Source organism: Rattus norvegicus, chromosome 4 (genome assembly GCF_036323735.1).
Source record: "Rattus norvegicus strain BN/NHsdMcwi chromosome 4, GRCr8, whole genome shotgun sequence".
In the NCBI taxonomy this organism is placed as follows: Eukaryota; Metazoa; Chordata; class Mammalia; order Rodentia; family Muridae; genus Rattus; species Rattus norvegicus.
Window position 1 is genome coordinate 71,523,025 of NC_086022.1, and position 11,412 is coordinate 71,534,436.

At 44.0% G+C, this 11,412-nt stretch overlaps 2 protein-coding genes across 4 annotated transcripts in view; one reads left to right on the forward strand and one right to left on the reverse strand.

Moving 5' to 3' along the window:
* The window catches only part of Trpv5 (transient receptor potential cation channel, subfamily V, member 5), a 28,050-nt gene extending 19,940 nt beyond the window's left edge, over nucleotides 1-8,110 (reverse strand). Inside the window, exons 1-7 of one of the 2 annotated variants that reach the window (NM_053787.3) lie at nucleotides 6,087-6,358; nucleotides 2,333-2,430; nucleotides 2,075-2,197; nucleotides 1,418-1,555; nucleotides 955-1,053; nucleotides 590-762; nucleotides 312-458 (exon numbers count right to left, since the gene is read on the reverse strand). In NM_053787.3, coding sequence (NP_446239.3) covers nucleotides 312-458; nucleotides 590-762; nucleotides 955-1,053; nucleotides 1,418-1,555; nucleotides 2,075-2,197; nucleotides 2,333-2,430; nucleotides 6,087-6,196 — 888 coding nt within the window. In that variant the 5' untranslated portion in view covers nucleotides 6,197-6,358. Of the gene's footprint in view, nucleotides 1-311; nucleotides 459-589; nucleotides 763-954; nucleotides 1,054-1,417; nucleotides 1,556-2,074; nucleotides 2,198-2,332; nucleotides 2,431-6,086 lie in introns of both variants that reach the window. The other variant, XM_063285403.1, reaches the window with a different exon arrangement.
* Nucleotides 8,111-9,829: 1,719 nt separating this feature from the next.
* On the forward strand, nucleotides 9,830-11,205 carry Llcfc1 (LLLL and CFNLAS motif containing 1). 2 transcript variants are annotated; one of them, XM_006236383.5, is made up of 3 exons: nucleotides 9,830-9,921; nucleotides 10,019-10,142; nucleotides 10,706-11,205. In XM_006236383.5, exons 1-3 carry the CDS (start codon nucleotides 9,886-9,888, stop codon nucleotides 10,879-10,881), a joined length of 336 nt encoding a protein of 111 aa, XP_006236445.1. In that variant the 5' UTR covers nucleotides 9,830-9,885; the 3' UTR covers nucleotides 10,882-11,205. The 2 variants fall into 2 exon arrangements, with proteins under 2 accessions (XP_006236445.1, NP_001102862.1); NM_001109392.1 differs by having other exon boundaries at nucleotides 9,910-10,142; nucleotides 10,706-11,201.
* The last annotated feature ends 207 nt before the right edge of the window (nucleotides 11,206-11,412 follow it).

Genomic DNA, 11,412 nt, shown 5'->3' on the forward strand with positions numbered 1-11,412 from the left:
GAAAGGACGCAACAAAGGAACGAAGGAAAGAATGAAGAAAGTGACTCCAAGTCAGAAGGTTCTTTATCTGAAAAATTAGAATGAGATACGTAAAGAGAGAGACTAGAGCTAAGCAGAAGGGAAGTAGTCTCAGAAGATAAATGTTGGATGACATTGGCACCTATAGGAACTGTTTTCTCCTAAAGACTGTTCTCTATCTATAGTAAATCTCTTAAGTATCTTGGGATCAAAGTGTCTCAGTAGATGAAAAAGCAACATCTCAAAATATCTTTCTTCACATGAAGTTTCTGGACCTGTTATGACATTTATACCTCTTTCTTCTTGGAGGAAACCACAAGCTCCAGAAAGGACAAGTCCTCACCCCAGGAGTCAATTTCTGTGAGATCATAAATGGAAGATGTTAGGGGTCCTAATGACCACTGGATGTGCTTCCGTTTTTGCATCAGGTGTTGAAACATCTGGTGAAGCAAGAGAGCATTTGAACGGTTAGTGTGTTAGATGATCTGGAGAACAGCTGTGGACCAAGTCATTTACACATGCTAGTGATGGGAAAGGTCACTAAGGAGAAACCTTAGGGACGGGTTCTTACCACAGTGTTGCCTTCCACCCCAGCCAGCTTGAAGGGGGTGAGTCCTTGGTTGTTGGGCACAAGTTCCAGGGACTTCAGGTGGTCTCCCCCATCATGGGAGAGTAGCAGGTTGTACATCTGGCAGGCAAAGGTTTTGTTGGGCTGTAGGACAAGTATGTGTAGTACTGTATTTCCTGGGGAAGACAGAGGCTGCAATGTAACCATAGTACTATAGTTGAAGATTTCATCCTCTAACCTAAGGTTTGTTCTCTCTCTCTCTCTTTCTCTCTCTCTCTCTCTTTCTCTCTCTCTCTCTCTCTCTCTCTCTCTCTCTCTCTCTCTCTCTCTCTCTCCATCCAGGATCCTCTCCTCATCCCAGCTCTTACCCAAGGAGTCCTGGGCCCGAATGTCAGCTCCATGCTCAATGAGCAGTCTAACAATCTCCTCACTACCCACACAGGCAGCAAAGGACAAAGGATGTTCTCCTGTGGACACAAAGAAATCCATTGCAGTAGAGAACATGATTAGATGATGAGAGGAACTTTTACCCTCCAGACCACAACTGCCTCCTCCTCCCACATCTCAGCTTGGGGTTTGGGATCAGTTGCCCAGCACAACCCAATGAAAAAAAGGTGATGGAGTGTTGTGGAGGGATTGGCCTTGGCCTCTGGTTCTAAGTCTTAAGTCCTAGAAGTATTAACCCCTCCCAACTTCTTGAAACATGAAACCAAGGAAAGGCTCCTTCATAGCCTTATTAATTAATTAATTAATTAATTTATTTATTTATTTATTTATTGCGAAGCCCAGCTTTCCACCTCCCCTTTCTCTAAGCCTGCCCCTGGTTCTCACCATAGTAGATGAGGTTGTGGGAACTTCGATGGAAGGCAGAACCTGTAGCCCTGGCGGAGGCACTGGCTCCTCGGGCTAGCAGGGCACGGACCAGGTTCACATTCTGGTTCATAATTGCGATGTGCAGTGCAGTCTGACCTGGCCCAAAGAGAACTGTGAGCAACAGTTCTGTCTAGAATATCACAATCCAGCACCCCTTACAGAACTTCCCTGACAGTTCTTCAGACAAATTTCTGCTGTAGACAGGAGAATAGTCAGGAATTAAGGATAGTTAATCCCTCAGACTCCTGGAACAATGTGTCTATACTTCCTTTATTTAGGGGTTGCTATACATATAATGATATTTAGGGGTTGCTATACATATAATGATATTTAGGGCTTGCTATACATATAATGATATAGAGGAGAGAGGGGGGAAGGGCAGAGAGAAACAGTTGGAACAATGAATGGTCTAAGGGACTCTGCGAAGACTAAAGAGGAATAGGAAAAATGAAAAGCAAGCCATGGGAGCTAAAACCCAAGGTGTAGGGGTCTTGTACTTTTCTCAACTCTTGATGACCCTCCACCACTTCCTGAGCCTACCTTATACAAATATATTTTAGAAATGGTAGATCACCCACCCATGTTTAGCTTTAAGTTATTGTGAAGCCTCCTCACCTACAAATGGCTCACACAGTGTAGACTCCGTGACCAAGTATGGAGCAGTCTCCATCAGCATTATAGCAGCATCCAGGTTGTCATAGAGGGCTGCTACATGCAGTGCTGTCTCCCCCAGAGCTCCTGGAATGGAGTAAGCCAAGAATACCAAACACTTGCAATTCTCCTTCAAGTGGGTCCTAGCTCCAGAAGCACCTCAGCAGTTTCTCCACGCAGCCATTTGCAAACACAAGTCTATCTCACTAATTCTGATCTCACCTCTTTGTCGGAAGTCACAGTTCTGGTCATGTTGAAGTCTCTTAAGTGTGCACATATCATTTTCCTTGGCTGCTCTAAGCAGTGGTGACTCCCAAATACTGGAGGAAGATGAGAAGAAGTCCAGTAGTGACCATCAGAGACAGGCCATGGTCAGAGGAGGCAGAACCATTCTTTATTATGATCATGATGTTTACAGTACAAAATAACAAATCAACTTTGTCTCTCTTGAGCTATTTGTTGGACTCAAGGGTTAATATGACCCTAGGACAAGAGCTTATTTTAAGGCTCCTAGGATTTCCCTTGTTGTCCCTCTCAAATTAATTTCTCCCATAAAATAAGGCTTGTGTGCACCCCAAGTCTTAGCTATAAATTGATCAGTAGATGGGACAGTTCTTCATATGTCTGAAGACAATGAACTTATATATATGTTTCAAATTATTCAAGATGGATTTAACCTGAAAGCCTCATGTGTGTGGTCTATCCTCCAAAGTACCAGAAAGTCCTACACCAGCTGCCAATGGACAAAAACAACTAATAGTCCTATCCAGCTGTTGACATCTGTGAAGCACAAAACTGACCAGAATGGCTAGGTATCTCTGAAGGTACAATAGTGACATTCCTATCTTTGTAGTAATCAACAGCTGTCTAATTGAACTTAAGGTCCAATAAACAGGAAGGAACTCATGCCTGGTATAAAAAACATAACCAAGTACATGGGACTAGTGAGGATATGAATCTTAGAAGACCTACCTCCACCAATTTGCTAGATGAGTATAATTCTTAACAATATTCTTATACTTGGCACCATACACACAAGTAAGTATAGCTCTCAATCATTAAAGAAGCTTCTCTTTATAGCAAATTAAGACTATTACAGAAATCCACAACTGGACACCATGCAGAGATCAATGAAGATGGGGTTACAAGCTCCACTGCATACATCTTCAACACTGTCATGATTTGTATATGCTCAGCCCAGGAAGTGGCACTATTAGAAGGTGTGGCCCTGTTGGAGTAGGTGTGGCCTTTTGGAGTAGGTGTGTAACTGTGGGAGTGGGCTTATCCTAGCTGCCTGGAAGCCAGTTTTCTGCTACCTGACTTCAGATGAAGATGTAGAACTCTCAGCTCCTCCTGCATCATACCTGCCTGGATGTTGCCATGCTTCCACCTTGATTTTAATGGACTGAACCTCTGATCCTGTAAGCCAGCCCCAATTAAATGTCATTCTTATAAGAGTTGCCATGGTCATGGTGTCTCTTCACAGCAATAAAACGTTGACTAAGACATACTCCTACTCAGGAACATCACAGAAGAGAAGGCAGAAAGATTGCAGGAGGCTGAGGACTAGAAAGTTGTATTCATATGTGTGTGTGTGTGTGTGTGTGTGTGTGTGTGTGTGTGTGTGTGTGTTTAAAACCATCAAAGAAAAAGAGATCATCAGTTTGAAGGGGTTAGGACTGGAGAGAAAAGGTGATGTAATTATATTTTAGCTAAAACATACAAAATTTAAAAATTAATTAATTAATGAAACCAACCAGAAGGGATAGTTCTTGAGGAAGGAGAACCCAAGGCCTTCAGTGGGTTTTGGAGTATCCTCATGAAAAATTAAAAAAAGGACCTCAGCCTGGTGAACTTCATTTGAACCAAAAATAAATAAATAAATAAATAAATAAATAAATAAATAAATAAATAAATAAATAAATAAATGTGTCAGGAGCCTAAACGGTAGACAAGGAGCAGGAGGTGGTTGGAGGAGGATTGGGAGTAGAGGGAGATAAAAAGGAGGAAGAGGAGGAGAAGGAGATATTCCTGTCAGTTCTTCAGGCTCCCAGGCCAGCTAGACCTGTTCTCTGTAGCCAAGATGAGTTTGGAGACCAGACACTTGAAGGACTCAAACTAATTTTAGACCTTACCAATTCTGTGAAACTCATGACCTAGACTTAATAGCTGTTAAACGCTGAGCCCTGGACTCTTACATTTGTCCCTACTCTAGTTCTCACCACTATTTTGGGTTGTTGAAATGCACTTCTCAGCTGTGAATAGAGTGTTTAGGGTACCTATAGGCCATGCAGTCTTCCCAGACTTAATCTTTAAACCTAAAATGCTAAATACTTTGTTTTCAACCAAAGAGACTTGAGCTCTGGGCTTCTCCGCTGGTTTCTCTTACAAAAGCCCCTGGGTGAACCTCTGATTTTGACTTTGCCTGGATCTAAATGGAATAGGAGATAAAGCTGAAGCCAGTTTTCCTAGAAAACATAATTTGGGCTTCTAAGGCAAACAGAAGTCTAGCAATTTGGTTGCCATAGGGAAAGCAGAGAAGAGAGCTTATGGTTATTTCTCTTTGATTTCTCTAAGTCCCCAATTTTTCTCTTCCAGTTCATCTTGAGGCAATTGGAAGAAAGAGTGTGGTGGAACTTTATAGTTAAAGAAACATTTTATTCTGCATAATGGTCCCAGGAGGCACATAACGAGCCAGAGTTCAGACCCTGTCCTATTTCATCTAAGCTCTTAGTCTCAGTTGAGCTTTGTGGCCCTGACCAGCTCAGAGTAACTAGGACTAGATTTCAGAGTTTACCCTTTGTGTTGAGCCTACTATATAAAGCTTTTGTCCAATACAACCCTTGACCCCACTGCACCTTTGCTGAGGAAAGTCCTGAGACCAAATGAACTCAAAGTCTACCCTAGTCCTGCTCTAATGCAAGGTGTGGAGAAACTGAAGTTCCCATTTCATAACCTAGGGTGGAGCTTTGTGAATAAACAGAGTACCTCAACAGTGAAAGGACTCAGAACAAATGGTAAATGCAAGCCTCCTTCACAATTATTAACACTTTCAAGCAGAACAAACTGAACACTGAACCAAGCACAAGGCTCTTCTGAGCCCTGGCAGACATTCTGTCATCACCTCATTCCATGTTCTAGCCAGCTCTCAAGGTGAAGCAAACTCTACAAATTCTGAAGCAGAAGCTCACCTGAGGGAGGATCTCTGGTCCCTTGCCTGGACAGTTTTTCCTACTTCGGGTTCAGAGTTCAGTCACAAATGATCTATCTAGAGATGGATCAGCAACCCTACACTAAAGACGTTCAGTTATCTTAATGATCACTGACAAGCACCACAGTTAAAATGTAGAATTGAAGTTAGTACTCCAATCTCACCTGAACGGCCTTCAGCTAATCACCTGCAGGCATTATACAAACAAACAAACACATAAACAAAACCCTCCTCCCCTTGCCCAGGGAATCAACTGTCATTCTTCCTGATAAGGATTCCATGTTCCTTCTCTCAAGTCTGCTAAACAAAAGCCCCTCCAAAACCTGCAAGATATAGTCCCTTCCCCACACAAGCTATTCCTCAACAACCTTCTTTTGCTTGGCCTCCCCACCAATGCACCAAGCTTATATCTGTCTCCTTAGAGCCCTTCTCTACCTCTTTCTTTGAGGCAGGAAGAGAAGTTTAACTCTCAGCGTCATTTGGGCTTTTACATCCATTTTCAAGATCTCCAGGTATACAAACCCATACTAGCTGGAGAAGTGTGCCACTTAGGCTGGAAGGGGTAAACACAGGCAAGAGCCTGGCATTGAGTTTGAGTATTTTCTCAGGGAAACAGGCTATATTCCAAAGGACTTAATAGAAGCCAGGGAAGAGGGAGGGAAGATGGGAGTGGGGAAGGGGATAACATTTGAAATGTAAATACATAAAAATATCCAAGAAAAAAAAAGAATCTGCGCAGTAGAATGGGCACCCCGAAGAGCCTACCTTTTCTGCTGTAGCATATGAAGCTGATCCACATGCTGGTTCCAGTCTTGTTCTCTGACCCACCAGTTGAGACGTTTCTGAAGTTGGATCCAAGGTTTTTTCACCCCCATGTCTTCATGCAAATACCAGCCACTTATTCGAATCTCATGGAAGGAGTCAGTCTAGGGTGACAGAAGCTGAGGAGTCTAGGTCTGCTAGGGTGAAGAAAGGTATATATCCCCTGGTAACTTGTTGCCCACGCAGTGGGTTGCTGTGAGGTGTGAATATGTGCCTGTGTACTGAAGAACTAGCCACACCCCTGGGAGAAGGGGAGGGGATCTTCTCAGAGCTGAGCCTGGGGGCATAAAACAGCCTGAAGTAGGGAGGGGGAAGGGGAAGAACCTTCTTGATTCTTGGGCAGGGCAGCTGAGACTGGGAAAGGCTGAGAGGTGGGGTCAAGGAATTTGGGGAGGGAGCAAGGCAAGATAATTCTGAAGGTGAAACAGGCCTTGGGATATAGACCCTTGAAGACTCCTAGGGGACTCTGTGTAACTCCTGATGTTAGACAGCAGAAATTTAGAGTGACTAAAGATAGAGAAATCATGAGACCCTTTCGACCCAGCAGGAGGAACGGGTTCTGATAAGGCAATGTTCCTTTATCAAATAGTATCTTGCATTGTCCTTATGGCTTTCAATGAGACATGTTACTGTTGTTGAATGTATTCCTTCAATGGACTTGTAAGATCAGTGGAAAGAAAGCAAGGGAAGCTTTTGAATGAGAACATACCACACTGAGAGCTAATGTGCTCTCTCGTTTCCTGGGCTGAAGACAACATTGAAGCAGGCTTTCAACTTGTGACTTGGTTTCCAATTCATACCTCTCCAGGTCTTTGTACTTCTTAGGAATTTTGGGGCCATGCAGATATGAGAGACTTAAATGGGATATGCTTGAGACCCTCTGTTGGAGAACCTTAGGGACTGCCCCTTCCTTTTGATGTAAGTGAGAGAGCTCTGATCCATAGAACAAAATATCTAGAGTAAAGCAAGCATGGAAACACAAGGAAATATAGAAAGGGAGAAGAGCAACAGGAGACAAGGAAAAACAGTGCTCTTACCCCAGGAGTGGGAGGGTCACCTTGTGGAGTTTTTATGCCTCACTGGGGGTTGGGGCAGTGTAAGTGCTATTGGTCTCTGAAACCTGTGGACTTCTAGTCTAAGGAGATGGAGGGAGTGATAAGATTGAGGTGGGGGTTATAGATGCGCTGATAAGTGGAGAGGGAGCAGGTCATGAACAGTGCACTTGCCAAGGAAACACTAAGCCCATAAAGCTGCTCCTTGAGGGGGTGGGGGTGGGGTGGAGAGGGGTTGTGGTAGAAGAGTCTGGCGCAGTCAGAGTTACACAGTCACTAAGGGCAATGGCCATAGGTCCCTTGAAGAAAGAAAGGAAGCAAGTATCCATAGGTCTTCAACTTTATTTTTTTTTCCTTGCTCTCCTTGCCTGCACTAAATTCTTCAATGGGAGAGGTCTGGATAAGTTGGATGGGAACCAAGTTATCCCTTGTCTCATCTCCATTATTCTGTTGATGAAACACAGTTTAGAATCTTTGTTCCTCTGGCTTTTCTCTCCGCTATTTCTTCCTTTTGATAATAGTTTTTATTGTACGGCCACAGTTCTGTTGCTCTTTCTTGTCATCTGTTTCTACTCAGTGCTCCTGTAGCTTTCTGCACCAAATGTCATTGTAGCCTCTCTTACAGATAGCCCCTTTTCTAGTAATAGTGCCCCTGGCAGGGCAGTTGCATCTTAGGTGTAGGCATGTTACCCATTGTTGAGTCCCAGTGATGTCCTAGCTTCTCACAGGTACCTAGGAGGAGGAAATAAACATGTTAGGGTTTTTTTGTTTGTTTGATTATTTCTTTGTACTTTTATATGTTTTCTACTTTGTAAGAAGATAAAAATTAAGAAGTTCCTAGATTCTGAATGATTTACTTCTGAAGCTAAGAGTCAGTCATGTGATCTAGTAAAGAGGTAGAAGTCATTGATGGTGAGCCTACGCTGGTTCTTTCCACTCCAGATATCCCTGCCACAGCTGCCCTCCCATTCATGTCTACAGAGCTGTGAGTTTCTCTGCATACCAAGGAACCAAGAAGCTATTCCTCCAAAATAGCCAGGAGGAGATTTGTGTTTTTTTTTTTCCATTCATTCATCATTCTCTGGATCTGCAGGTCAATGGGTGCAAGGTTGGGGTAAGCGAGGTCACTGCATTTTTACACCTTTGTGGCACCACCATGTGTCCTTCTACATCACCCCCATCTCCCATCACCTGGTATGGAGCTCAAGGAAGTAAGAGCTGGAATGCAGCAGGCTTCGTGTGTGAGCGTGTGAGCATACCTGCTAGCATGGAGGGAGTGATAAGCCCGGGAAAGCATCACATCTCTCATCTTATCTCCTCATTTCTGCAATTCTTTCTTGGAGAAAAATATAGGTTTGTGTACATCGCCTACCCCTGCACTTGCATACATTTTTCTAGCAATGTGTGCATGGTGAGAAAGAGTGACAAACCTTTCCTGCTCCTGGGCCTAGCTGCTGCTCATGACCCTGGACTGTTTTTGTCTTCCAACAAGGACCTTTATGCTATCTTCCCTGCCCACCACCCTTGAGTCCTCTTTACCACCTAGCCAACAGGTTTGACCTGTGGATGGCAAGTTCTCTCCAATTGCATTATTTGGAAGCTTTGACTCCTTGCCACACTCTTGACTCTTTGTAGACTCTCACCCATCTATTGAGCAAAGCATTGTTAGATACCCTTGAAATAGCTTCTCTGTCTGTGTCAGACAGTGCAAGAAGATACACAGTAGGAGCCAAGTAAAACAGTGCAAAGTCCTGAAATGAAGGGAAATAAAGGAAAGAAGAAAAGAGAATACTCTCTGTTCAGAGAGAAAATAACTATCTTTTGGACTCTATTTCTTTTATTTTGTGTTTGTTCATTTGTTTGTTGGACTGGACATTGAACACAGGTTCTCATTCATGCCAGACATTTTGCCACTGAACTACATCTCCAGCCATTGAAGATGTACTTTTCTATCACAGGGTCTTACTAAGTTTCTCAAACTGGCCTGAAGTCAGTCTGTAAAACAGGAAAGCCTTGAACTTGTGATTTCCTTCTGCTCTTTCCCCTCTGGAGTAATGGAAGGAAGGGCTATACCTGTAGCCTAGCACTCAGCCTCCATGTCTGTTCATCCTTATGCACCATGCATTAGATCTGTCTCTGTCTCTCTGCCTTAGGGGCTCTGTGTGCTTTCTCACCCTCCCCCTATTCCCTTCTTCCCAGTTTTCAACAGACTGGGTTTCATGCAGTGCATCAGGCACATGTATGGACCTAAGGATGCTGGTGTGTAGACAGTGATTGTCAACATCTGTGCCAACCACTTTGCATACAGAAAAGCTCCATGGAATTATAGACAGGTGACGCATTCAGACTTAAAAGCACTGGAGATTACTGCTATGCATACTGATGCCTGTCATCTTGCGTGGGAGCTGTGTTTTCCCAGTGACCCCGTTTTTCTCATCTCAGAGACTATGAGAATATTGTTGCTTTAGAGGACAGGTAGCTATGCAGAACCAATGGTGTAATAGATGTGATGATACTTGGCAGATTCAGGAGCTCTTTTAGGTTGTGGTCTATAAGGTGACCCATTATGGCCATGTCAGAAGCCTCTACCATCTCCTACCTTCTGTCTGGCAATGGAATGGTATAAAGATCTAGAATGTAGCATACGGACATGGCAGTGATGTCATAGGACACATAGAGTCAGAGGTCCTATGGAAGAGAAGGAGGAAAAGCGATGCTGGCAAGGGGTAAGAGCTAAGAAAGGGAAGGGGTTGTGCTGGGACCTAGGGATTGGTGACAGAGGCAGCATGGGCGAGCAGGCCAATGACTTCTCTGGGCTCCCAGCTCCACAGAGCAACATTCCTGACAGCTGTGCTGCTACTGCTGCAAGTAAAAGGGGTGAAGACTCTGAAGGGCAGTGCGAGCCTGGATGGTGACAAGAGTCCAAAAGAAAAAATGTCTTCTAAAGGTGGGTAGAGAAGAGAGAGATGGGAATGGGATGGCGGGGGTACTGGACAGGTGGGGTGCTGGACATAAGGGTTTTCTTGGGTTCAAATCAGGTTCCAGCAGCTAATTATGTCAGAATCAATCTGGGATTTGGATTTTGGGAGATAACTCATGTTCCCTATCACCATAGTATGAAATAATAGCTATAGGTAAAAATGTTTGGCTTTACAACAATTATTAGTTGGGCCACAGCATGGGGCTATCTACAATTGTCAAAGGCTTCTGAGGAAGTAGAGTGCCTAGAGAAGGCCTCTTTGTCTTCATGCTTGAAAATATCCCTCACTCCTTTGGAAGTGGGAACTGGAGTGAGACTTGATTGTCACCTCTATTTGAGATGGGGCTACTGTTGAAGCAAGACCTGAAAAGCCTTCTCGATTTTAAAGTGTTCTCTCATCACGTCAAGGCCAGCATTATGACTCGAAGTTGGCCCTCACTTATCTCTCCACCTTTCACCTCCTCCCCTTTCTGATACAGACTACAACTGAGATTGGGGCTGCCCATCTCTGCCTTTCTTTTATGTTCTAGACCAGGGTGAGCAGCAGTATGAAGAACACTTTGTGGCTTCATCGGTGGGTGAGCTGTGGCAGGTGGTAGATATGGCCCAGCAAGAAGACACAAACTCCAAAGCATCAGCTATCCGGGACCACCTCTTTGATCTAGCCTTCTGCTTCAACCTGGCCAGCATTGTGTTTTTTTTATGAGAGACTTTGAGTTGGAGGCAATAATCTGGATCCTTCATGAGGACCTAGACATCTATCTCCCCTTTCTGATTGCTTATTGACCTCCTCTCCTAAATGCCTTCTCAAAATGCACACCCTGCTCCTTGTCTCTAAGAAGCATCTGGCCTTAGGGTGTATCAACAGAGCTTTCCTAACTCTTATAGCCACCACCTAATTGCCACCCCACCCAGAATTTCATGTCCCAGGGCCAAAGACACCAAACCTACACCCTTCTCTCTTAAGCTTTGTCTGAAACAGGGAGGAGACAGTGACAATAATGTAGAAATTGCAATAAAATTCTAAAAACAGTTGTGAGTGGCTTTGTGCAACTTAAGATCTTGCTTGATTCTCTAACTGGTCTGTTTAATTGCCTGGCCTTTGGCCCACAGACTGACTTTCAGATCCACCAGCTCACCAGCTTTGCCAGTGTTCATAAAGCTTTCTTGGCACTTTTCCCTCTTATCCTTCCTGACTTCTAGGAATAGAACATACCAAGAAAAAGGCACCAAAAGA